Source organism: Vipera ursinii (assembly GCF_947247035.1).
Source record: "Vipera ursinii genome assembly, chromosome: 2".
Taxonomy (NCBI): domain Eukaryota; kingdom Metazoa; phylum Chordata; class Lepidosauria; order Squamata; family Viperidae; genus Vipera; species Vipera ursinii.
In genome coordinates, this window is record NC_139513.1 from 153,767,031 (window position 1) to 153,794,393 (window position 27,363).

At 41.5% G+C, this 27,363-nt stretch overlaps 1 protein-coding gene across 1 annotated transcript; it reads left to right on the plus strand.

The window, feature by feature from the left end:
- Positions 1-25,606, plus strand: LOC310633420 (retinol dehydrogenase 16-like; the record flags this gene model as incomplete). Its single annotated transcript, XM_083351125.1, has 5 exons — positions 1-313; positions 3,554-3,812; positions 10,564-10,721; positions 14,485-14,695; positions 25,498-25,606. The coding sequence occupies 5 exons, from the start codon at positions 1-3 to the stop codon at positions 25,604-25,606; spliced, it is 1,050 nt and encodes a 349-aa protein (XP_083207251.1).
- Between the last annotated feature and the right edge of the window lie 1,757 nt (positions 25,607-27,363).

Genomic DNA, 27,363 nt, shown 5'->3' on the forward strand with positions numbered 1-27,363 from the left:
ATGTGGCTCTACCTGGTTGCCCTGGTAGGGCTTTACATCCTCTGCCAATTGTACCGGGAGAGACAGATGATGGAGAACCTGACAGAGAAATATGTCTTCATCACTGGCTGTGATTCTGGTTTTGGGAACCAGCTGGCCAGGCAGCTGGATGCTCGGGGTCTGAGGGTGTTGGCTGCTTGTCTAACTCCAGAAGGGGCAGAACAGCTGGAAAAGGTCACATCAGCTTGTTTGAAAACCACTCTGCTGGATGTCAGCAACACTGAGAGTGTTGCAGCAGCAACTGAGTGGGTGGAGGAGCAAGTAGGAGACAAAGGTACAGTCTAATTACCGTTCTGCATGAACCCATTTGGACCTAACTATTTGTATTTATTTACTCCACCTTTATTATTTTGAGAAACATTTCAAGATGGTGAATGTACATAATAGTGTTTCTTCCACAATAACAACTCTGTGTGGTGAGTTGGCCTGAGAGAGAATAACTGGCTGAAAGCAGTGGTGGGATTCAAATATGTGAACAACCAGGTCTCTGTGTGGATGCCACTTCCGCAAGTCCATTCTGGGCCTGGGCAACAAAAAAATAGCTAGCGGTTCTGCCGAACTGGTGCCAACTGGCTGAATCCCACCACTGGGCCAAAGTCACCCAGGCAGCTTTCATGCCTAAGGTGAGATTCAAATTCACAGTCTCCTGGTTTCTAGCCAACAAGTGGAACCATCTAGCCATCAAGTGGAATTCTACACACAAAATATAGTATCCTTTAGTATAATTTCTCCCCAAAATCTGGTATATAAAAAAGCATTATCTCTAATCATGAAGTTCCATGTTGTTCTTTTGGGCAATGTTTTCCAATAAATGTACCTTTCATAACCACCTATCAGCAATATTTCCATAATCCAATTTTCTTTCAGTTTATTAGCTATCATTCAGCATTAGCTAGTCTAGGCAGGTTCAGCATTTTTTCTGCCATGCCTAACTGAGATACAATTAGAAAAATAGAGTTGATGACATCAGCATTCAGGTTTTCACCCAGTAACTGAGTATAGTTGAAAACCAGGTTTAATGAGATGTCACCAAGGAAAATTATGCTGTCTTCCTCAAACAGTTCAATCAATGCAACTCAAAAGTGGTGGAGATAACTGCTCTGCCTTGATGAGTGCCAAGACAGGATCTGGTTGGTGGTTTCACTTTTTAGTGGCTTTTGCACATGTGATGTATGTGTCAAAGACCACTTGAGGATCAAAGAAGTAACCAAAGCAGAATGAAGCTCTTATCCAGAAATAAAACAACTATGTCATGTAATACTGTGGATTTGATTCAATAGAATATTTGAACCAACTTAGAATCAAGTTTGGTAGAGGACAGGAAGGCCTGGAGGAACGTTGTCCATGGGGTCGCGATGGGTCAGACACGACCTTGCAGCTAACAACAACAACAACAAAGAATCAAGTTGTCTTTCAAGTTTTGCATAACCTATTCCAGGGGTAGGCAACCTCGGCTCTTTTATGACTCATGGACTTCAACTCCCAGAATTCCTGAGTCAGCATAGCATAGCATAGCTGACTTAGGAATTCTGGGAGTTGAAGCCCATGAGTCATAAAAGAGCCGAGGTTGCCTACCCCTGACCTATTCCATAGTGAACCTATTATAAGCAAGTGAAACTCCCTCAATATTGCTCACAAAACCTAGTCTGTAAAAATCAGTGGAGCTACCATATCACTATGTCCCAAGTATCAGCTTCCTGAGCTGAACAGATAAGGTTCCATGACTGACAATTTTGAAAACTACTGAGAAATCAGGCAGAAATAAAATAGCTGCATTCTCACTAGCTATCCTCTTTAGCACTTCTTCCATAAAGACAATCAAGTTTCAGTGCTAAATCCCAGCCTATATCTAGAATGAGAAAGGTCCAAGTCATCAGATTTATGCAATTGCGGTTGTAGTTAATCTGTTACATTTTTGGGGGAACCTTTTGTCCCCCAAAATGCACTAGTTTATAGTTGTACAGTCTTCTCATGAGTCCGTTTTTCAGTCATAAAGAATGATTTCCCAATCTTTCTCAAGATACCTGAAACAATTTCTTCTCTTCAGAAGATCTCAATTTCTTTCTGAACCATTCAGTCAAACTTCAGCCGTTTGAAATATTTTACTTCAGTGACAAAGGACTGAGTCTTTAAAAGGTTAAATTAATCACTCAAGCTATCTTGTTACTATCCTTTGCTAGGCTGCTTCAACTGAAAATGACTCTATGTAAACTTTGGTTACTTCTCTTAAACTGAATCAAAACTAACATTAACTGAGAGAGAAAAAATATTTGTATCATCAGATTGTTTAAACGTTTGTCACCATAGGCCTCAAATATTAAGAGGAATGTGGTGGCTCAGTGGGTTAGGATGCTGAGCTTGTTGATCAGAAGGTCGGCAGTTTGGCGGGTCGAATCCCGAGTGCCGCGTAACAGAGTGAGCGCCTGTTACTCATCCCAGCTTCTGCAAACCTAGCAGTTTGAAAGCACATAAAAATGTAAGTAGAAAAATAGGGACCACTAAGGTGGGAAGGTAACAGCGTTTTGTGCGCCTTTGGCATCTAGTCATGCTGGCCACATGACCACGGAGACGTCCTCGGACAAGCGCTGGCTCTTCGGCTTTGAAACAGAGATGAGCACCGGCCCCTAGAGTCGGAAACGACTAGCATGCATGTGCAGGGGAACCTTTACCTTTACCTTTATTGCAACTCCTCATTTCCAAATCTAGATGTAATAGCCCCTTTACTGTTAAAAAAAACTCTTCTTGATTATTTAATTATATGACGATACAACAGTGAGACACTCTAGAATAGATACTATAGAAAACCTGTTCATCCTCATATCATGGAAGGCATATGAATATGTTATTAGTAGCCACTTGTCATAGTTGCAGGGAAACTTGTTCTTTTTGTGTTCTAGCTGTGATTTGATAGGTTATACTGCTCCTGGTTCTTCAGTAAATTGGGACTAGCTGGACTCCATTGTTCAAGAGAGGATACTTGAGAATGATTACATCACTGTTTCTTTTCATCATGCTCTTCCAATGCCAGTTTGTCAGGTAGAAAGTCCCTGAGAACATATAAGACTCCATCAAATTCCAAAGGAATCCAAGAATTATGTAACTTAGTGGGTCTACCACCATTGCAGAATGGTGAATTAGTTCCAACCTAAATCTTCCCAGGAAGTTACCTGACATAAGAATGGTCTGCATTCAGCTCCAAATTAGCAAAGTCCTGCTTAGTCAAGAATACTAGTCAGACCGAGCATAGAAAATGTGACAAGTGTGCCTATGATGCTCAACGGGCTTCTTTCTGCTTTCTTATTAGATAAAATAAATAAATGGGAAGTTAGCACTAGCTTCTAGCATCATCTTTATTTACATAAATTCCTCTGTGCCCTATATAAACATTTAATCAAAATGATAAACCACTGCAAAGAAGTGGTTTGATGCCATTCACCTTAAAAAGATGCCTACATCTGACACCTCTCTGAAATGGTGTCAGATTATAAGAGAAGTAATGAGTTTGTTTCCACAGGACTCTGGGGCTTGGTGAACAATGCAGCAGTTGTTTTCCCAATAGCTCCCAACCAGTGGCTGACCAAGGATGACTTTGCAAAGGTGTTAAATGTCAACTTGCTGGGAGTAGTTGATGTGACACTCCATTTGCTGCCCCTCATCAGGAGAGCCAGAGGGAGAGTGGTCAACGTGAGCAGTTTCGCTGGAAGAATTGCCTATAGTGGAGGCGGCTACAGCCCTTCAAAATTTGCCCTGGAAGCCTTCTCTGACAGCCTCCGGCAAGTCATTCCCTTGCATATTTATTTCATTCTGTCTCTCCTATGCCTGCTATCACCATGGGAAAGAAGAGATGAGGCAAGATTCAAGGTGCTGGTGATGACCTATAAAGCCCTAAATGGCTTGGGTCCGGGATATCTGAGTGAGCACCTGCTGCTGGCATCAAGTTCCCTTTGTCCTGTGTGCTCCCACAGGGAGGGTCTTCTCAGGGTACCGCTGGTAAAAGAATGCCGGCGGACAATACCCAGGGGGAGGGCCTTCTCAGTGGGTGCGCCGGCTCTTTGGAACCAGCTGCCTGTAGAGCTTAGGACTGCCCCTGACCTCCGTTCATTCCGCCGGGACCTGAAGACCTGGCTCTTTGAGCTCTCTGGCCCAGGCTGAGGGTATTAATTGGGGTTTTAATTGGATTTTTAACTAAGATTTTTATATTCAAGGTTTAATATAATCATTTTAATTGTTTTAAATTTTGTAATTGTGGTATTGTTTCTTTTAAAAACCTTGTGAACCGCCCTGAGTCCTACGGGAGAAGGGCGGTATATAAGTCTAATAAACTAAACTAAACTAAACTAGAACTCATCTAGCCTCTCATCTCACAACAAACAAGCTGTGTTTGTTGAATACATATCACCACCATCTGCTAGTCATCTCATGCTTGGACATTGTCTCTTTGGGGGCTTGGACATTCTAGCCAAAAAGAAGCATTTGTGCACAGTCTCCCAGTAAGTAAATTAAATTCAAAAACATAGAAATCTTGAACATTTTCTACTCAGATTTAAGTCCAAGTGCCTTTCAAAATGAAGCATTGATAACCCTTGATTTGGCTTCCCTTTCAGATTCCCACACCCTAGCATTTTGGATTGTTGTTCGTTTGGGTTGGTTTTTTTTTAAAGTACACTTCATTTAATGGAAATCCATGTATTTGCATTATTAAATGCAATTACATGGATTTGCAATTAGCAGTAAAAATTTTAAAAAAGGATGTTGAAAAGAAAATTGTCATTCCAGTCATTTGGTTTTAATTTTCCCAATTCCACTTTTGGTGGTGGTGATAATTGGCATGGATTCTTTTTTTAAAAACTGCAACCAATTTTGATTGATGCACTCAAAAGATGCTGAGTCAGCTGAATTTTTATATCTCCTTATAAGGGATGGGGATATCTTGGTTTGGGGGGAAAAACAAGATTCAAAAGTAAAATGTACACATATATATGTTTGAGAGCTTTCTATTATTATCATATCCTATACTATTTCTATTATTGTTGCTACTATACAATTTTCTCTCTACTGTATTCTATTATTACTTCTATACTGTTTTTATTACCTCCATACTATTACTAACATAGAGCAGTATTGTCTTCTTACACTGTTCAGTCTTTAACTCCCTTCCACCCTCCAATTTTTTTTTATTTTCTTTTCTTTTCTTTTCTTCTTTATTAATACACAGAATGTTAAGCACTAGCACCTTCCACAATTTGGTTTGTTTTGCTTTGTTGTCTCTCTTCTTTTTTCCTGTGGACCATTCAGTCTCTATGAAGAAAAAACAGCTTCATCTATTTGGATGCTTTATATTTGTTGCTAGGTGCCCAACTTCCAAAGTGCACATCTCTCCCCCCCATCTGTTTCACAACTGCAGTTTTTACAGACAGCTCTACTTTGCTGCTAGGGAGAAGAGTCAAATCAGAGGGGGGAGAGGCAGCACAGATGCCTGCAATTTTTTCAGCATCCTCCTCTCCCACCCTAATAATAATAATAATAATAATAATAATAATAATAATAATAATAATAATAATAATAATAATAATAATAATATAATTTCGAAGGGACCTTGGAGGTCATCTAGTCCAACCCCCTGCTCAGGCAGGAAACCCTATACCATTTCAGACAAATGGCTGTCCAGTCTCTTCTTAAAAACTTCCAGTGTTGGAGCATTCACCGCTTCTGGAGGCAGGTTCTTCCATTGATTAATTGTTCTAACTGTCAGGAAATTTCTCCTTAGTTCTAGGTTGCTTCTCTCTTTGGTTAGTTTCCATCCGTTGCTTCTTGTCCTGCCTTCCGGTGCTTTGGAGAATAGCTTGACTCCTCTTCTTTGTGGCAGCCCCTGAGATATTGGAACACTGCTATCATGTCACCCCTCACCCTTCTCTTTGTTAAACTAGATGTTATCATCTTTGTTGCTCTTCTCTGTACTCTTTCTAGAGTCTCAACATCTTTTTTACATCGTGGTGACCAAAACTGGATGCAGTATTCCAGGTGTGGCCTTACCAAGGCATTGTAACGTGGTATTAGTACTTCACTTGATCTTGATTCTATCCCTCTTTTAATGCAGCCTAACACTGTGTTGGCTTTTTTGGCAACTGCAGCACACTGCTGGCTCATATTTAAGTGATTGTCCACTAGGACTCCGAGATCTCTCTCACGGTTACTACTATTGAGCAAGGTACCACCTATACTATACCTGTGCATTTGATGTAGAACCTAAATGTAGAACCTTACTTTTTTCACCATTGAATTTCATTTTGTTAGATAGCGCCCAGTGTTCGAGTCTGTCCAGATCCTCTTGTTTCTTAAGTCTATCTTTTGAAGTATTGGCTATTCCTGCCAGCTTGGTGTTGTCTGCAAATTTGATGAGTTCCCCATCTATGCCCTCATCCAAATCATTGATGATATTGAAGAGCACTGGGCCCAGAAGAGAGCCCTGGGGCACCCCACTACACACTTCCTTCCATGTAGATGCAGTTCCATTGAGGACCACACGCTGAGTACGGCGTGTCAGCCAGCTACAAATCCATCTGGTGGTGATGCTATCTAACCCACATTTTTCTATCTTATCAAGTAGTAGGTTGTGATCTACTTTGTCAAATGCCTTACTGAAGTCCAAGTAAATTATATCTACAGCATTCCTTTGGTCCACTAATTTTGTCACTTGGTCAAAGAATGCAATAAGATTTGTCTGGCATGATCTGTTTTCATCCAATGAGGATGATTGTATTTCCTACCCCACATACCCAAACTTGACTGATCTCAAAAAAATAAGTAGCTTTCAGTTTTATGAAAATGTTATTAGACTTTAAGGTGCCACAAGATCAACTTTTGCTTTTAGCCCATATACAAACTGAATGTGTTTGTAAAATCACAAGAATTGAGCTCAGCTCAGCGTTCGCAGACGATCTGGTTGTTACAGTGACCCAGCCGGAGAGCTCTGTTGTGGACCTGATGGAGATAATAATGCAATATGGGAAGGTTTCTGGATTTAAAAAACTAAAAACTAAAAAACTAAAATTTTGGCTAAAAACATGACAGCATCGCAAAAGGCCCTTTTAGAAGGGTTAACTGGATTTGAGATTGTTAAAAAGGTCAAATATTTGGGGGTGCTTCTGTCGCCCTCTAATACAAAATTATATAAAAATAACTATGAAAAATTATGGGGAAAAATTCAAAAAGAAATGGAGAGTTGGGAAAAACTGCAATTGTCTTTGTTGGGGCGAATCGCAGCAGTGAAAATGAATGTCCTGCCTAAATTTTTATTTTTATTTCAAATGATACCGGTTCTTAAGAAAGATTCTAATCTGGAGGAATGGCAGCGAGGTATCAATAAATTTGTCTGGGCAGGGAAAAGGCCACGAGTTAAACTTAAGATTATGCAGGATACTCGTGAAAGAGGTGGTCTTAAAATGCCTAATCTTAAATTATATTATGAAGCTGCTGCGTTAGCAGGTATAAGTGATTGGATTAATTTGATACCAGAGAGATTATTAAATCTTGAGGGCCACGATTTGTTGTTTGGCTGGCATGCATATTTGTTGTATGATAAGAAGGTAGATAATGTGTTTAGAGTGCATATTTTAAGACAGGCATTGCTGAGAGTTTGGAAGAAGTATAGACATAAGTTAGACTGTAAGATACCTTTGTGGGCAATTCCAAAACACGCAATAGAAAATATAAATGTTGGTTTTAAACATGATGTGACTACGTATAAGGAGATTTTAAGCTTGGAAAGAAATGTCTGGTGTCTGAAACCATACAGCCTCTTGCGAGATGAGAAGATTGCTCAAACTTGGTTTCAATATATTCAGCTATGGGCCAGGTGGAAAGAAGACCAGAAAACTGGTTTTACAATGACTGATGAAAATCTGATAAAGCAAATTAGAAATCAGGGACCAGCACATATTAAACGGATATATCTTGCATTGATAGAGATTGACTCAGAAACAGAACTTGTTAAGGATTGTATGATAAAATGGGCCCAAAACATCCAAGAAGTGATTACAATGGACACGTGGGAAAAGATTTGGGTGAGGAACGTAAAATTTACACAAGCTCAAAATTTAAGAGAGAACTTTTATAAAATGTTTTATAGATGGCATCTAGATCCTAAAAAGCTTGAAAGTATGTACCCGAATTATCAGCCAAAATGCTGGAGGTGTGGCGATGAAGATGCAACATATTTTCACATATGGTGGACTTGCAAAAAGGTTAAGGCCTTTTGGATAAAAATTTGGTGGAATATGCAGAAGATTTTCAAGCAAAGGATAAAGTTTTGTCCGCAACTTTTTTTGTTGGGTATAATTACAGATGCTACGGTTGTGGACACTAAGTTGATGTTGAATTTAATTACGGCAGCAAGACTCTTAATAGGTCAATATTGGAAGAAGGAGGAACTGCCGACTATAGAAGAATGGACTTTAAAGGTTTCTGACCTGGCAGAGATGGCAAAGATTTCGGCTTATTTGAAAGATCACTCGCAAGAACGTTATATTATGGAGTGGAGAAAATGGATTGAGTATATCCAGAACAAATATAGGACTAAAAAGTTTCATGTAGCATTTGAATAAGTCTTCCTTTCCTTTTTCTTTTTTTTCTTTTTCTTTTTCTATATATACTTAATATTAATAGTGTTTGTAGTTATCCTATATGAGCCAGAGAGTGATAGATTTTAGAGTTTATGGTTGTTAGCATATGGATGTTTAGGATTGTTTTCTTTTGTTTTTATACCTTGTACTTAGCTCTGGGAAGTCGGGGGGGGGGGAGGGGGATAGGGGTAGGCAGGGAGGGGGAGGGGAGGGGGAGGGGGGATTGTTAAAGATAAAATGTATGTTAAAACATTTCAATAAAAAAAAGAATTGAGCTCAGCTTGAAGACTAGAAGAAGACATCATAGGAAGGGTAGTCCAGCAGGTGGCATCAAAAAGCCAACTTTGACTGATCTCCAAAAACTAAGTAGGGTCAAACCTGTTTCATTCTTGGATAGTGGGCAACTAGCAAATCCACAGTGTAGACCAGGGGTAGGCAACTGTGGCTCTTTTATGACTCATGGATTTCAACTCCCAGAATTCCTGAGCCAGCATGTCTGGATCAGGAATTCTGGAGTTGACATCCACGAGTCATAAAAGAGCCAAGGCTGCCTACCCCTGGTGTAGCCTGATAGCCAACAATATTCTGGAGGAAGGCAGTGGCAAACCACTGTGGCCAGGAAAACTACACAGTTGGTGTGTTAATGACACCCAACTCACCATGGTAGTCACCGTACAATCAAGGGAATATAATCATAATCACAATAGTAAAGTTGGAAGCGACCTTGGAGGTCATCTAATCCAATCCCCTGCTCAGGCAAGAAACCCTATACCATTTCAGACAAATGGCTGTCCAGTCTCTTCTTAAAAACTTCCAGTGTTGGAGCATTCACAGGTTCTGGAGGCAGGTTGTTCCACTGCTTAATTGTTCTAACTGTCAGAAAGTTTCTCCTTAGTTCTAGGTTGCTTCTCTCTTTGATTAGTTTCCATCCATTGCTTCTTGTCCTGCCTTGGGGCGCTTTGGAGAATAGCTTGACTCCCTCTTCTTTGTGGCAGCCCCTGAGATATTGGAACACTGCTATCATGTCACCCCTAGTCCTTCTCTTCATTAAACTAGACATACCCAATTCCAGCAGCCGTTCCTTATATGTTTTAGCCTCCAGACCTCTAAATCATCTTTGTTGCTCTTCTCTGTACTCTTTCCAGAGTCTCAACATTTTTTTTTACATCAGTGACCAAAACTGGATGCAATATTCCAAGTGTGGCCTTACCAAGGCATTGTAAAGTGGTATTAATACTTCACATGATCTTGATTCTATCCCTCTGTTAATGCAGCCTAGCACTGTGTTGGCTTTTTTGGCAGCTGCAGCACACTGCTGGCTCATATTTAAGTGATTGTCCACTAGGACTACGAGATCCCTCTCACATTTACTACTATTGAGCAAGGTACCCCCTATATTATACCTGTACATTTGATTTCATTTTGTTAGATAGCGACCAGTGTTCGAGTCTGTCCAGATCCTCCTGTATCTTAAGCCTGTCTTCTGGAGTGTTGGCTATTCCTGCCAGCTTGGTGTTGTTTTATGAAGGGTATAAAATCTCTTTCATAATGAAGTTATTATTTAAATGAGTTTGCTGCTATCTTCCAAAACTGCAATTGTTCTAATTAAATTTATCTTCTAGATTTTTTTTGGTTTGCCAATATCAAATCACTTTGGGCGATAGAAAATTTTGAAGGACAGTGTCTTTTATCTCCTTCATTGTTTGAGTTACTTTCTTTCATTCAGCTCTTAGGCTATCAAAATCTTACTACTTTCATAAATTCTAGTTGAATTCTGGGGCTATACTATCTCACACACAGAAGAAAGGCATGTTTGGGGATCTAGCAAGACGAAGCAAGGAATGATTCTAGTTGGAGGCAGGAGGAAAATCCCTACTTTTTAAAGAGTTGTTTTTTCTTGTAGACGTGAAATGCATCCTTTTGGGGTCAAAGTCAGCATCATCGAGCCAGGTTCATTTTCAACAGGAGTAGATAAATGTGCAGAAGAATTCTTCAGCACCTTCTGGAGCAAGGTGCCACCTAATATCAAAGAACTCTATGGCCAGGAATTCTGGAGAAACTGTAAGTCAGGGGTGTCAAACTCAATTTCTTTGAGGGCCGCATCAGCATTGTGGTTGCCCTCAAGGGGGCAGGGTGGGCAGGGCCTACTGGGTGGGCGTGGCTGGAGTGTGTATGGCCTACTGGGTGAGCATGGCCAGCTCTACATCGTTTACATCAAGGGTGACTATGGGTTCCTAGGCAGGAGTGGGATAGATCTGAGGGTCTCTGGCAGAAGGAGGGTCTCTGGGCCAGGGCCAAGGCAGTGGGGGCTGTTCCCTCACTGTTTCCAGGATGGCTTTGCGGGCCACATGAAACCACTTTGCGGGCCGGATCCAGCCCCCAGGCCTTGTGTTTGACATGTCTGCTGTAAGTTAAACTGTAAGCTAAAATTCTGTAAACCGGGAAGATAACATTGTCAGCAAAAGATAATCTTGCAGGACCTTATTTCTCATAGCATAAGTTTTTGTGAACTACATTTCATCAGATGCAGGAACTATTCTCTCAAGAGCAGTACGTGAATCTAAGTGTAAATATATTTCCATTTATATTGAAAACAGGGTGATGAGCTCCAAGGAGGGAAAGAGGATACATGGAGTTAGGGCACTAGTAACCAAAGCAAAAAAAAACAAAACTGGGTGGCATGAGAAAAAGAGGGGTGATCACTTTTGTCTGTGGTGCATTAGAGTCACGTTCTAATCTTAAATTCAGCCCTGCCAAAACCACTGCTGAGAAACAAAGTCCCACTGAGTTTTAAGGGGGCAGGATTTTGCTCACAAGAAATGTGTGCAGCTGGTAAAACTGCATGCAACTCTGTTAAAGAAAACCACACCCATCTTGGGGTCTTTATGATGTAGCATCCCAGTGAAGTGAAAGAAATGAAGAAAATTGGTTTGTTTTTCAAAACAAAGAGCATCCCACTACCACTACTCCAGTCATGAAATCTTGCACTGGCCCTGAAAGAGACTAGAGCAGGGGTAGGCAACCTTGGCTCTTTTATGACTCGTGGACTTCAACTCCCAGAATTCCTGGGCCAGCCATGCTGGGAATTCTGGGAGTTGAAGTCCACGAGTCATAAAAGAGCCAAGGTTGCCTACCGTGGACTAGAGGATCTCCAAAGTACCTTCCAACCTATTCATTCTATGGTTCACTAAGTAAACATGTCAGAATATTTCCAATTCCTGAGGACTATCCCCAGAAAAAGTATGCTGTTTTCTTAATGATCCCCCCACACACAAAGGTGATGGCTCTTAACTATATCCTGTATGTTCTGTTAAACTAATGGGTAACCTAAACATTCCAGATGGCGCTGGTGTAAGTTATTCATAACTACTCAAGACGAAGCTTTTTCTGCTTCATTTTTAACATTCTTGATTTTTTTTATCAGTGATACCTGACACTCTGAGATGTTGACTATAGCTTTGCAACTTGATAAAACAGAATTCAGGTGGAAGCATTTTTGTTCTGTACAATTAATTAGCCTAACTGCGCTGGATTATTTCTTCAGCCACTTTCCAACTTACAAGTATAGTAGCACTAGCTCTGGCTCGTAGTTGTTAGCTTGGTAACCAATGAAATAAAGTGGGGAAGAGGAAAGTATCATCATGTCAGGCAGGAATTAATAAATGGAAAATTATACATTACCTAATTCCTAGTTTATCATTTTCAAAATAAAATGAGTGTGTGTGTGTATGTGTATGTGTATGCATATAATACTTGCTTTAAAATTGATTGAGTGATTATGTGCCATTAAGTCAATGTTGACCCTTAGTAATCACATAGATTTTCGCCATGACAATCTGTCTCCAACTTGGTCCTTCAAGATTCTGGACAGTGCAGCCATTGCTGCTGTAATGAGTCAATCCATCTTGCTGGTGGTCATTCTCTTTCCTTCTCTTCCTCTAAAATACTTCTTTTAATATGAAAATTCTTATTGTGGTTAGATGGATTTTATCAATCATTGCCCTTCTCCAGCTGTTGCAACCACACTAAATTTTAGACTTTATTGTTCTAACAAACTCTGGTTTGCATTATCCTAACTAGGACGCAGCTTTAAGCAATATGAAAATCTGCAAAAAAATGAATTAAGCTACAAATGATACTAAGACATGTTAAAAAATAACAAGTAGATAGAATACTTGTTTCTCTGCAGTTGGAAGACCATAGCATACAATAAAGAAATTCAACAACAGCAAAGTAACAAATGTTCATCTAAATTAGGTTTATATGCCTGTGCATGACTATTCAGATTTTAAAAATATGCCCAAAATTATCATGCTAATGTTATATCTGATCAGAGACACACAAAAAGGGAAGTGTGTGTAGGAAATAGCATGCATGGATCTAATGTGCATGTTAGATTAAAACTTCCAGATGAGGATTGTCTATGGAGATTCTCAGTTATCCAGGTCATGGTTGTCCCGAAGGTGCTTTTTCAAGAGGCAATTGGACTTTCTTTATTTTACTTTGAAGACATTTCTCTTTTCTCATTGAAGAAGAGCTGAAGAGCTGAAGTAGCTTCTTGGATAATAAGTGAAACATCTTCAAAGAAAAACAAGAAAGTCCAGTTGCCTCTTGAAAAAGCACCTTTGGGACTTCTAGATGAGGAAGCAAAATGGAATGTACTTTTCCTATTTTTCTTTCTTCTCTGAAAATTGTGATGTTAAATACAATATAAACCTTTAGATCTTACTAACTAGTTGTACCCTACTTAGGAATAGTGGAAAAGGTCAGTTATTCCAAGATTTACTCAGGACCCAATTTCCGTAGATATAGATTACAGGAGACTTGTACTATTTTTACAGTATAAAATGCTTCCAGTAATAACATCCTAACGGATGATTCACCATAGCACCTGAGGATTTCCTACAGAGAGCAAAACCAGCTTTCTGTGTCTTCTTTTTTTTAAAAAAAGACCAGATCCAGCAGCTAGCCCTCAGCTTTCTTTAGGTCCCATATTACATATTAAAGAGTTCAGTTCCATGAACTGTTGTTTTTGCTTTATTTAGGTCCCATATTACATATTAAAGAGTTCAGTTCCATGAACTGTTGTTTTTGCTTTCTTGCTTTATGCCTCCCAAGACATCAGAAATTTACTATTAGCTGCTCCATTGTCAAATCTGCAGAGGCTCCACCTCAAAACATCAAATTAATAATTTTATCACCTTAAAAAAATAAACACTGGAAAGTTTCAGGCAAGAATGTTGAAATCACTCAAAATTTTGGAATTCTGATATGAGATCACAATGGCTGAGATCTCATGAGATTTGCTGGTCTCAGGAGATGTTAAACACTTTAAAAGTGTTATTTATATGATGGATGCCAATGTCAAGGGCAAGATCATGCAGTGGCACATGAAGATATTGCCAATGACTTGCACAACGTAATTTAGAAAGGAATATTAAAAATTGCAAGATGACACCCAGAACAGCAATTTTCGGTCACGTTTTCTATCTATTTACTTATTCATTGATTCATTCATTCATCATATTTAAGAAACACCATCTCCTTCCCAGGGGGACTCTGGGCAGTGTACAATAAAATATTAAAAGCACAAAAACAGTATGCAGAATAATATATAATTTAATCTCTTTGGGTAGTAGCCATAGCTGTGCTATAGGAGAAAATATAGGATCGTGTCATTGTGGCATTAAAGACACAGTACTATTTTACAGCTGAGGGATGGATCTCAACTCAGATTGCTGATTACTGTTTTTCATGCTGACAAACAGATGGCTTGCCCAACCCAGGTGGCTGACTTGTTCTTATTTTTTCCTTCTATCCACAGTTAACCAAACATTTGTTGGCAAAAGATGGAAGAAGAAAAATCTCCACATAGTTACAGACTGCATGGAACATGCCTTAATCTCTGCCTACCCTTATAGCCGTTACGCTGCAGGCCGAGATACTAAATTCTTCTTCATCCCCCTCTCTTACTTGCCAACCCTACTGACAGATTATATTCTAAGATATGGCCGGCCCAGACCAGCCAAAAGTCTGTATTGATCACAGCCTCATTGTGCTGTCACCACGTGGCTGTTCTTGGGAAATTATAATATGCTAATTGGGTCTGCCAGTACCTTCCCCCTTTGTGATGTATTTCCTATCCTGCTCATGATGCTGCACTGGGATCCACCCCTTCTGGGTTGGACTTCCTCCTTCTCCTTTTTCCTTTGTGTTCCATCCTCCATTGTAACATCTGAACACAAGCCATGCGGACAGTAATCCTGTTACTGTCTTTCGACTTTAAAGTACCATCCAGTCTTCACCTGACCACACCTTCTCTGCTGTAACCTTCTTCTACATGCAAAATAAAGGTATTTCAGATGAACCAGGTGCTTTATGAGTTCACTGTCTGGAAAGAGCCATTAAATGTGACTAAATTTGCTTAAACAGACCAGCAAGTGTCTTAACAAGGAATTAAAATCACGATTACAACGTGCTTGATCCAGAACACTCATAGTTTGTACAAGAATAAGACTACATCCACTTTTCATTTAGCAACTACCTTAATCAATGTCCGTTTGCAAAACTACGGTAATAAAAAATGGATTTTCTAACCAATTGACACATTTGTGACCAAATTTCATCCACCCAACAATGCATAACCAATCAGTGTGTAGTATTTGTGTCAGCAATCATTTCGCTTCACAGACTGGTTGTTGGAACATAACTTGATTGCTAAACAAGACGTGAGTGTTTACAAATGATGACACACATAGATTATAGCAAGATGTTTTGGCTTTTTTAAAAAATGTGATCTGCTGGATAGAATCAAATATGTCAGAGAAGAGCAAGGAGAGCTGAGGGATGGAGTTAAACATGTCATAAACCTAAAGTCACTACATTCCCACAAATAGTCCAGGTTCTCTTCCATTGAACCTTATTTGTTGCCAATTTAGTACTGAACTTTAGTTGACTAGATTCTTGTGTATAGGTTTGAGCAATAAATGTCCTAAAATGCAACTTAATGCATGGTCCTGATCCTTCTCACCTAACACCCCAAGTTCTAAGGCATGAAGGGCTCAACAGAGGAGATCTGCACAGCTCCTTGCAAGGCAAGGGTATTCCCACCATTAATTGCAACTGGTGGGGCTCTATTTTAGGGCCACAGCTACAAGCAATCTTTCATGGGCAACAACTACTCGATTTACTGGAATCTTTGTTCATTGTGTCCTGAACTCCTGCCTATGGAAACACTGCTTTTGAACCTGGACCAGCAGATGACCCATAATGGCTCTACAAAAGTCTGGATGGTGCTCAGATGACCTTTCTGCCTACTGCTTGAAATTTTGCCTATCTGGAGTTGGCTTGTTAAATTTATAAGCTATTTTGGACTGTTTGAGATTGTGTGTGCATGTCTGCATATTATAGACACCTTGCTGTAATTACTCAAACTAAGTAAAGACTTGGACTGGACTTCTTGTGCATGTGTGAGTTATGTTTATCAGGCTTTGAACAGGACAGTTTATTCCCAACCCATTACCTTTTAGTATCCATCTCTATCTGAGCCTGTGTCCTGAAGACATGCCTTCTGACTGGATTTATTTAGGCTTCATTATTAATCTATTGTCAGAAGCTGCTGCTAGTTGGATCACACCACTGCTATTGCAACAGAGCTCTTTGCTAAAGAGCTTGCTGAATTCAGCCATCAGCTCCATGCCATGCATTCTGACCCAGTCAAGACTCAAACAGCAAATTGTCATATTTGAGAGCTTAAGCAAGGGCACCACTGAAAGGGAAAATTCCCTACATCCCAGTTTACAATCTGGTCGAGCCAAATTTATTTGAAGAGCACTGAGGACAGACCACAAGGTCCTGCCCACTTAAGAAGGGTACAAACAACCTTTATATAATCATATAATACCTGCTGACCAGTAATGATGTCAAATGTCAATCAACTTATTTTTGATAATAAGGGTCAGGGGTTTTTTTTGGTTATAGTGAAAATAAGCAGTTCTCACCTCAGATCCCTCACTCCTGTCCCTTTTACCCCACTTGAGTTGGAATAAATAAATGAAAACTTGCTTGCTTTGGGTGGGCATCCAGAATGAGCATACTAAAAGAAAATAATTTTGGGAGAGAGAGATAAATGAAATCCAAAGCTGAGGAAAAATGGGCACATACAAAGGAGGGTGAAGAACAAGGAAGCTACCTAACCATGTCTGCTGGCACTGACTAGAGTTCCCAAGGAAATCATTCGTCAAGATCAGACTAATTCTGGAATGGGAGCTATAAAAGATGAGAACTACCAATTATCAGGTCATGTACAGGTAATCCTTGATTTACGACTACAATTGAGCCCAAAATTTCTATTGTTAAGTGAGACATTTGTTAAGTGAATTTTGCCCCATTTTACAACCTTGTCACAACTGTTAAGTGAATCACTGCAGTTGTTAAGTTAGTAACCTAGTTAAGTCAATCTGGCTTCCCCATTGACTTTGCTTGTCAGAAGGTTCCAAAAGGGGATCACATAATGCCAGGACCTTGCAATCATCATAAATATGAAACAGTTGCCAAGCATCTAAATTTTGATAATGTGACAATGGGGATGCTGCAACGGTTGTAACTGAAAAATGGTCATAAGTCCCTTTTTTAGTGCTGCTGTAATTTTGAATTTAGGGGATGTCAGTGTTCTTCTGTTTATAAGAGCTTCAGGTGTATGCGTGTCAAGTGAAGGTCTTATGATGGATCAGGTGTGAGTCACAAGATTCTCTGATGACTCACACCTGACCCATCACAGACCCTCACTTGACACACCCACACCTGAAACCCTTATAAACAGAAGAACGCTGAACATCCCTTAAACTCCACTGAATGAACCATTTAGAAACCAACCCACAAGCTCAAGTAACAAACTTTCACCCTCATCCTACACTCAAGCTACATATATTTGCCACTATTGCAAACACCTTTAGGTTTATATGTTAATTACTAATGTTTTTGCCTCTCATAAACATTTTTATGTCTTTCCATGTAGTAAGTGACCATTTTCCCATGATAGGTTTCTGGGCCATTCTTTACCAGGCCTTGATTCCCTTGCCTCCAACAGTTTAATTCATCCAGGTCTTATAAGCGAAAGATTTATATGAGTTGAAGGAAAACACAGCACAGTCTAATAAGATGTCTGTGGCTGTGGCTCAATTTTTTGGAGCCTCAGCAGTTGTTCATTTGAAGCCATCTATAAGTGTGCCTAGCAATGTTTATGAAATAATTAGTATATTACAGCAAATCATTGGTTTAACTCAAAAATATGTAAAATGTAGTCGGCTCACTTCTCCATTAAAATAGCAATCTAAACTCTGGTTTGATAGACAAAGTGTTGAAGGAAAGTAAGGCTAACAACCAAATATGCATGACCCTTCTCAAGAAAATTTTTGTACTCTAAAAAAGTTAGAAAAAACTTCTCAAGGACAAGAAACAGAAGTTATCCATTAAAGAACTGGACTAAGCTCCAGCAGGCTATAAAAAGATATTCCCATGGCCTGTTTAATGCACCTTCAAGTAGTGGTTGTTATGTTATGCCACACAAAACTTTAAAAATTTCTGAAAAATAATAAAGCCCCTGGCAAAGACATAATTTTACCAGAATATTTAAATTCTAACTCTGCTTAATGCACATCTCTGCTAGTCCCCCTTTTTCCTGTCAGAAATAACAACTTACAGATCTTCAAAAAATGTTTTAATTCCATCATTCTTCCTATATACAAAAAAGGAGCTCCTGCAAATTATCTCCTTATTACTCCCTTATATGTGCTTATAGACTAGATATTTGAATTCTAAACCTTGTAATGGATGCTTTCTGAGACTAATTTAGCCCTACAGCAGACAGGGTTTGAACCCAACTGTGGACTAATACACAATATTGCACCACCTAGCCAAAAATATAGTTTTCCCAAAGGCAATGCTTGCACTGTTTTCTTGGACCAAAAGGCCACCCGTGATTCTATACCATGTGAGAGACTTTGAAAAAAGTAGCCGGAACCTTGATTGATCACCATATTCTAAAACTGGCATATTGGTTTAGGCAAGAAAATCATAATATTGACATTCAACCATGTTTCCCCCCAAATAAGATCAGATCTTATATTAACTTTTGCTCCAAAAGATACATTAGGGCAGGGGTGTCAAACTCAATTTCATTGAGGGCCGCATCAGCATTGCGGTTGCTCTCAGGGGGCCGGGTGGGTGTGGCCAGGGTGGGTGTGGCCTACTGGGTAGGCGTGGCTAGAGTGCGTATGGCCTACTGGGTGGGCGTGGCCAGCTGTACATCGTTCGCATCAAGGGTGCCTTTGGGGGCCTGGGCAGGAGTGGGACAGATCTGAGGGTCTCTGGCAGGAGGAGGGTCTCTGGGCCAGGGCCAAGGCAGTGGGGGCCGTTCCCTCACTCTTTCCAGGATGGCTTCGTGGGCCACATGAAACCACTTCGCGGGCCGGATCCGGCCCCCGGGCCTTGTGTTTGACATGTCTGCATTAGGGCTTATTTTCCGGTTAGGGCTTATATTTGGGGAAATGTGGTAGAATGCCAATATTGTGCTTTCTTGCCTAAATCAATGAGCCGGTTTTAGAAGATGGTGATCAGCCAAGATCCGTCTGGCTGACAATCTTAACTGGGGATTATTTTGGGGGTAGGGCTTATATTACAAGCATCCTAAATCATTCTAGGGCTTATTTTCTGGTTGGGTCTTATTTCTGGGGAAACACAGTAGTAAAAAAAAAGAGTGGGCATTATGTGGTGCACTGAGGACACATATTAAGAGTTAATCAGGCATAGGACCTTTGTTCCCCACACATGTTTTCACCCAGTCAGTTGCTGCTGCAACACTTGGTGCTGATGATATACAGCAGGGTGATTTCTAAACAGTCAATGTGACTTTTTCCAGATGCTATGCCCCTTCCGGAATGAGACAAGTGGCCAACACCCGCAGACCTCAAGTATCCAGTTGCCTGGCCAGCCTGTTCCCAAAGCTAGAATCACAACCAGTGATGAATATGTAATATTAGCTGCGTCCTAGGTCTGCTGCTGTTTACCCTGTTGACCCATGACTGTTGTACTAGGTTTGCCACCAACCATATTGTGAAGTTCACAGATGATATAATAGTAGTGGGCCTTATTCATGATGACAATGTGGAAGCTTACTGCAAGGAGGTTGAGGGGTTGGTGAACTGGTGTAAGGAAATCAGCCTAGTTTTAAATACCAGGAAAACCAAAGAGATCATTGTCGATTTCAGAAAAGGCAGGCACAACCACACTTCTCTGTGCATTAATGATTCACCTATGGATATTGTTACAGCATCAAATTCCTGGATGTGCAGCTAACGAGTAGGCTGGCTTGGTCACTCAACATTGAGAAACTGGTGAAGCGGGCACAGCAGCGCCTGCACTTTCTGCGTCGCATGAGAAAAGCACATCTTCCTTCCCCTGTTCTGACCACTTTCTACAGGGGGACGATCGAGAGCATCCTGTCATACAGCATCAAAGTCTGGTTTGGAAGCATCACTGCTTCAGACAGGAAGGCGGTGCAGAGAGTGGTGAGGATGGTCAAAAAGATCATTGGCAGTTCCCTCCCTCCCACCCAGAAGCGTTGTTTGAACAGGGTCCGTAAGATTATCTGGGACACTACTCATCCTCTTCACAACCTGTTTTCCTTGTTACCTTCTGGGAGGAGGCTTCGTGGTATCTGCAGCAGAACAGATTTAGCCATAGTTTCATTCCATACAGCATTAACATTGTGAACTCTCAGGCTTCCTCCTTCCATTATATATTCAAGTTGGACAGTATTTAATATCTTATTGTTATGTATGTGTAGGGGTGTGGGTGTGGGTCTATACATATGTTGTATGTAGTATGTTTTAGGTGTGTGTTATGTGTGTGTGTTTCACTTTGTGCCTATAGTAAAAAATGACAATAAAGATTATCTTATCTTATCTTATCTTATCTTATCTTATCTTATCTTATCTTATCTTATCATCTTATCTTATCTTATCTTATCTTATCTTATCTTATCTTATCTTATCTTATCTTATCTTATCTTAGTATCAGTACCAACAACTAAGGAAGTAAAGCCCTACCAAGGCAGCCAAGTAGAGCCACATAGCTGAAACTTACCAGGAAGAAGTAAGCAGTGTGAATGGATGGGGGGGGGGAGATGCACATAGCAAGTTTGCAAAGCACAGAGATATCATTGGGAAATGGTCAACCCATGTTGACAAGGAAAAAATTCAGTCAAGAAGAGCCTATACATAACACTTTGTTTTCTGGAATGATATTAGGATTAAAAAAAAATCTTAGACGAATATTCTGTGAATGTGAGGAGGAGGATGTTATCCATTCAGCCATGTCCGAATCTTGGCAATTCTATGGGCCAGTTCTCTTCACATCTTCCGATCTTGCTCTACTTTTTTGAGTTTTTCAATGCTCTGGATGGTGTCAACTTTGATGGTGTCAGATTTGATGGTATATTCTGTGAAAACACCCTACAGCAATCAAGTCACATCCCCAGATTTTTTACTTTGTCTAGCCCTGGATTAGTCATTTAGCAAGGAAACGGGGTGGGAGGCACCTCAGTGTCCCCCTCCTCCTAGCTATCATACTTTTGATTCATTTACTGCCACACTCAAGTTTAGTTTTCAACACTTTGCAAGTCTTTAAGGTCTGTCATTTAAGCAATGAAAGGGCGAGGAACACCACTTTGGGCTATACTTAGGGAGTCCCGTCTGCCTTCATCCTACCTTGGATGTGTCTGTTCTTTGACTGGCCTGTATGGAAGGGCAGATGGTAGAAGGAAATGCAACTGGAACCACCAAAAGTAGGAGGTGGGAGATGGTGTAAGGTGGCATGAAGCTGGCAAGATAAAAACCAGAAGTTCTCAGGCTCAATGGAAACATGTATGTAGACAAAGGAGCACATGTGAAACTGCCAGGTTTATTGCAACAAGTGGCTGACCCCTCTTAGCCTTGGGAGGAGATAGCCATGGATTTTATAGTGGAATTATCCGAGAGGAAGGGGAACACTGTAATATGGGCTGTGTGTTCTGTTCCAGTCTACGACCGGCCCTGTTTGTGGTTCAGGGACAACCCCTTTTTCCTTTTAACAATCAATAGGCTGGAAAAAAATCCAATCCAAATTTATTTGATTTGATTTGATTTGATTTGATTAAATTTATATGCCGCCCTTCTCCCTGAGGACTCAGGGCGGCTCACAACAATAAAAAAATTAAAAACATAGAGTAAAAAATTTAAAAGAGAATTAAACAATAAATGCAAAATTATGAGACAATTTAACCCAGTAAAAAGCCTAATTAAAAACCGTAGTCAGTCCAAGCCCGCTTGTTGAAACAACCACATCTTCAGGTCACAGTGGAAGGACCGTAGGTCAGGGGCCATCCGCAGCTCCAGAAACAACTCATTCCAGAGGGTTGGCTCTGTGGGAGCGAACCGGGTGATTGGAGGTTGACAATGGCAGCAGGTGGTCTCGCAAGTACCCCGGGCCTAAGCCATGTAGGGCTTTAAAGGTTATTACCAGCACCTTGAATTGCACTCGGAGGGTAACTGGAAGCCAATGCAGCTCGCGCAGGAGTGGTGTAACATGGGAGTACCAAGATACTCCCGTAAGCACCCGCGTGGCCGCATTTTGCACCAGTTGAAGCCTCTGGGTGCTCTTCAAGGGCAGCCCCATGTAAAGAGCATTGCAGTAATCCAGGCGAGAAGTGATGAAATAATAGTTTATTATTATACATAAATAAATAAATAAATAAATAAATAAATAAATAAATAAATAAACCTTTATTATCAAAGTACAACATGTGTACATTGAGATTAGCTGAGCCTCCCCCCGTGCTCTCTCCCCCAACACACAGTTCCAAATAATAAAGTCTTTCAAACAAAAAAACAGTAGAATATTTTCTTCAACCAAAAATACATAATTCAAAGCATCCAACAAGAGTCAAACAGATTAACAAGAACAGACCAGGATTCTCTTTGAATGTCTCCGAATGGTTGCCTTCAGTAACCAGCACCGCCCACACCTTCCCCTTTTATTATCTGTCCCAAGGTGTGGCTTCTCAATGCCTTCTCCTCCTTTCACTGAGTTGCCTCATAGATTTTCTCTGCTCTGCTCTGCTGGATTGATTTCTGCTTCTAGCGTCTCTGAACAGATTCAGCTGTGACTCCTCTAAGTCCGACACCTCTTCCTCACACAGCTAAGCCTCATGAGGAACACAACTGGAGGGGCCAGGCTAAGAGTCCTGCAGTGCATTAGAGCCTCCCTCTGACACCGAAGGCTCTCCAAACCCCTCCTCCTCCTCTTCCTCCTCCTCCTCCTCCTCCTCCTCCTCCTCCTCCCCCGATTCCTCAGATTCAGCTGCTGAGAGCACAGGCTGACATTGAATCACAACACTGTGATTGATCTATTTTCCAAACAGGCACATTTCATCACTTGCTCAGGACTTCCTTCTGCCCAGAAACTAATAAAATTGTTTTTGAAGCATATATACCAACTCCATGGTGCCCCAAAGTGGATTATCTCTGACGGGGGGGTACAGTTTACTGCAAAATTCTGGAGGGAGTTTGTTAAACTGATTGGGTCCTCCCAGGGGCTTTCATCTGCTTTTCATCCAGATACTAATGGAGCCACTGAAAAAGCTAATACAATGGTGGAACAGTATCTCAGATGTTACGTAAATTACCAGCAGTCAAATTGGGCTGATTTACCTTTTGCAGAGATAGCTTACAATAATACTGGTAGTACTGGTCTCACCCTATTCAAAACAGTGATGGGTAGAGATTTTGTGCCCATGCCTGAGTTCTCACAGGAGCCTCCTACTTCTCAGACCTTGGACCAATGGGTGGCATCTTTCCAGGGGGGTTGGGGAAACATGAAGAAAGCATTTGCTAAAGCTGCAAAGGTTTACAAGGAGCAAGTAGACAAGCAATGTTCCCCTCAAAACCCTTTTTATGTTGGACAATTAGTTTATCTTTCAAAGAAATATCTATGATTAAAATTGCCCAGCAAAAACATGGGTCTGAAATTCCTTGGTCCTTTTCCCATTGTCAAGATCATAAACCCTGTAATAGTGGAGTTAAAGCTTCCACAATTGTTGGGGAAAGTTCATCCTGTGTTTCATTGCAGTCTTTTAAGACCTGTGTCAGAATCTACCTTAAGACCAATTCCTAAAGAGTCGCCTGGTCCAGTAGTGGTAGAGGGAAAGATACCTTATGAGATCAAATGTATTCTGGATTCTAGGTTGCACAAGGGAAAACTACAATACCTTGTCCAGTGGAAAAGTTACCTCCTTTCAGAGGCTACATGTGTGAAATGTACGAATGTGAAGGCGGATAGGTTAATAAAAAATTTTTTTATGATAAGTACCCTCACAAGGGGATGGCCAACCTGATTTCTGTTTCCCCTGCAGGAGACTCTTTCTTTCTGAAGAGGAGATGATTGTCAACTTTAGTATGAGCATGGCTGCAGCCATTTTTTCCTTCTCATTTCTAGGAGGGTTGCAAGGTGTTGTGCTAGACAAAACAGACTTTCTCTCTCAGACTTTCTCTCATGGGAACCAAGGTCATCGGGTGCTCCCAAGACTGCGGGCTGGGTGTTTCATGAAAAGCCTGCCAACAAGGTGAATGGGGGAAATGTAGTTGCTTGCATAGGCTTGGGGATGAGATTTCTTAACTTTGTATTGGGGAATTGTTAGGCATCTCTTCAGACTTGGTTTCACTTTCGAAGTGCCAATACTTTGTATCAATAAACATATTCTTTGAGGAATTTGCAAGCCTTGGAGTTCTGCTTTATTTGTCTCTGTCGATCGGAGCCTTTGTTTTGTTTTGCTGGAAGGCTGAGTTTGGGATTGTCTCTTTTCCTTTCCACTTTCTTAAAAGCAGAAAGTCACTGGTCTAATCTAATACAATGTAATAATAATAGAAATAAAGTGCATTATTTGTTTGTTTATTTAGAAAATTTAGAATAAATATAATGCATCATCCTGAAACCTACTCCCCCCCCTCGCCCCACCCCTACTCCAGTCCATGGAAAAATGGTCTTCCATGAAACCAGTCCCTGGTGCCAAAACGTTTGGGGACCTCTGCCCCAGAAGACAAGCTCAGGATTCAAAACAATCTTGACAGACTTGAACAATGGACCCTATCCAACAAAATTAATTTTAATTGGTAGAAAAGCAAAGTTTTACATTTAGGCAGGAAGCTGGATTCACTTAATGACTGCGTGATTCACTTAAAAGTTGCCTTGCTTAGCAATCGAAATTCTGAGCCCAATTGGGGTAATGAGTCAAGGACTAGCTATATAAGAAGCTAAGAAAAGGGTGGACTATTTAAAATTGCCATATGAGATAGTCACCTCTCCCCCCGCCCCCCAAAAATATCAAAAGCAACGGAGTCAGATTTCCTCTGTGCCAAATGTGAGCTGTTTGCTCCAGATCTCTCCAAAGAGAACCTGCCTCCATTTTCAAGTCAGAAAAGTCCCTAAAGAAGGGAACCTGGTTATGAGGAAAGGGAGCGAATTTAAAAATAAGTGCTCCTACAGATCAATCTGATTACTTTATGGATAATGTTTGTTGTGTCCATAGTTATGGGAGTGGTTTCCCTTCGGCGGGAAAAGCTAGTGCAATCATTGGCTGTTACTTCCTGGCGGGAGATTCTGAGCTGGGGATTGGTTATGTTTGAATGGAACATAGTATATAAGGTAGGGTTCAACAGCTGCTAGCCAGTTGACCCAATGTGCATTCAATAAACGTTCTCTTGTTCTACCTCGCTGTCTCCGCTCGTCTTTCCGGACTTAACAGTGGCGACGAAGGTGAGATTGAGGGCCGAACAGCGAAGGAGCCGCGGAAAGCCGACAGAGCGAAAAGCGGGAAATTTGAATCACAGTCAACCGGGCAGCAAGCGAACTGAACCTACAGGATGGCGCAAGTCGGTTCCCTGAAGGAGTTCGACCCAAATTACCCTGAAGACTGGGAAGAATATGTCGGTCAAGTCGAAGGGTACATGCTGGTACATGCTGGTCAACGGGATCACGGAGAAGAAGGCGGCGGCTCTCCTAACCATCAGCGGCACTCCGGTTTACCGGGTGGCTGTCGGCCTGTGCCAACCCCTGCCGGTCTTCAGCGTATCGTACGCCGACCTGTTGGCCAAACTAAGGGTCCATTTCACCCCTAAAAGGTCGGAACTGTTCTGGTGGAGGATATTCGAGAAGCGGAACCAACGGCTGGGCGAATCTATCCAACAATTTGTGGCAGCAGTCAGAGAAGCAGCCCTGCGCTGTAAATATGACAACCTCAAGATTCGCATTAGGGACCGAGTGGTTTTGGGCCTGCGAGACGAACACTTGCAAAATCGGATTATCTCCAAGCCCACAGGCAACCTCCAAGAAGTCTTAGACGAGCTACTCACGTACGAGTCTACAGGCAGACGCGACCCCCCCTACAACAGCATGGCTGCCTCAGCCGAAGTAAACCTTGAGAGCCATGTGGACGGTGGGGAGGTGGACTACCAGTGGGAAGCCAACATTGCCGAGATTGCCCGAAGATTCGGGAAGATGGCGTCGAGACCATCATGCGCCGATGGACCCGACCAGAGCAAAAGACAGCAACCCCCTGCGTTCCAACGACCCCAGAGGGACAACCCATCCAGACCTCGCGACCCAGATTCAGAAATGCCAAATGCCGAGGGTGTGGAAAAACGGGCCACATCCAGGCCATCTGCCGAAGCCGACCGCACAACAACCGTCTCCACGAGCTCGACGCTTGGGCCTCAGGTGAGGTAACCCCCGAACGGAGTGGCGGAGTGATCCCTAGGCCTAAGGCACGCGCTTCCAACCTGGGGACAGGGGTGGGGGTCAATCACGTGGAAAACCCTAGACTAAATCACACCCCTAGAATTAATCACATTTTGAGGCCTAAATTAAGAATAGAAGTCCAACTGCAAGGCATCCCTTGCAAGATGGAAGTGGACTCCGGGGCCTCAGTATCTATAGTTTCAAGGGACACCCTTAGGTACATAGAAAACAGAAGTGGCCATAGAATTCCCCTTAAACCCACTAAACTACAATTAGCCGACTTCCAGAAAACACCTATAGAATTAGTGGGAGAGGCTACTATTATGGTTAAATACAAAGGGTTTAGCGGATTATTAACGGTTCTAGTCACTGAGGGCCAGAGAACTAGTCTTGTAGGCCTTAATTGGTTCTCGGCCCTGGGCATCTGGGTTGGGGGAATTAACACCATACAAAGTAAAACCCTAAAATCTGTCTGCGATAACTTCGCAGACGTATTCGACGGGTCGTTAGGGAGGTACAAGGGACCCCCCATTAACTTTAATCTAGACCCCGCAGTCAGGCCCATTAGGCTTAAGGTCCGGAGGGTGCCTTTCTCCCTTAAACAGAAAATCGAGGCCGAACTAGATAAGCTAGTAGGCCAGGGTGTTTTAGAACCCGTAGAAGGGGGCCTGTGGGAGACACCGATCGTCACACCCCTGAAACCGAACGGGGATGTGAGGATCTGTGCCGACTATAAGGCCACCCTGAACCTCGCCATGAAAAAACACGCTTACCCGGTCCCGACGGTGAAGCAGGTCCTCGCGACGATCCAGGACGGCGCCATTTTCGCCAAGCTTGACTTGGCGCAGGCGTATTTGCAACTTACTGTGTCTAA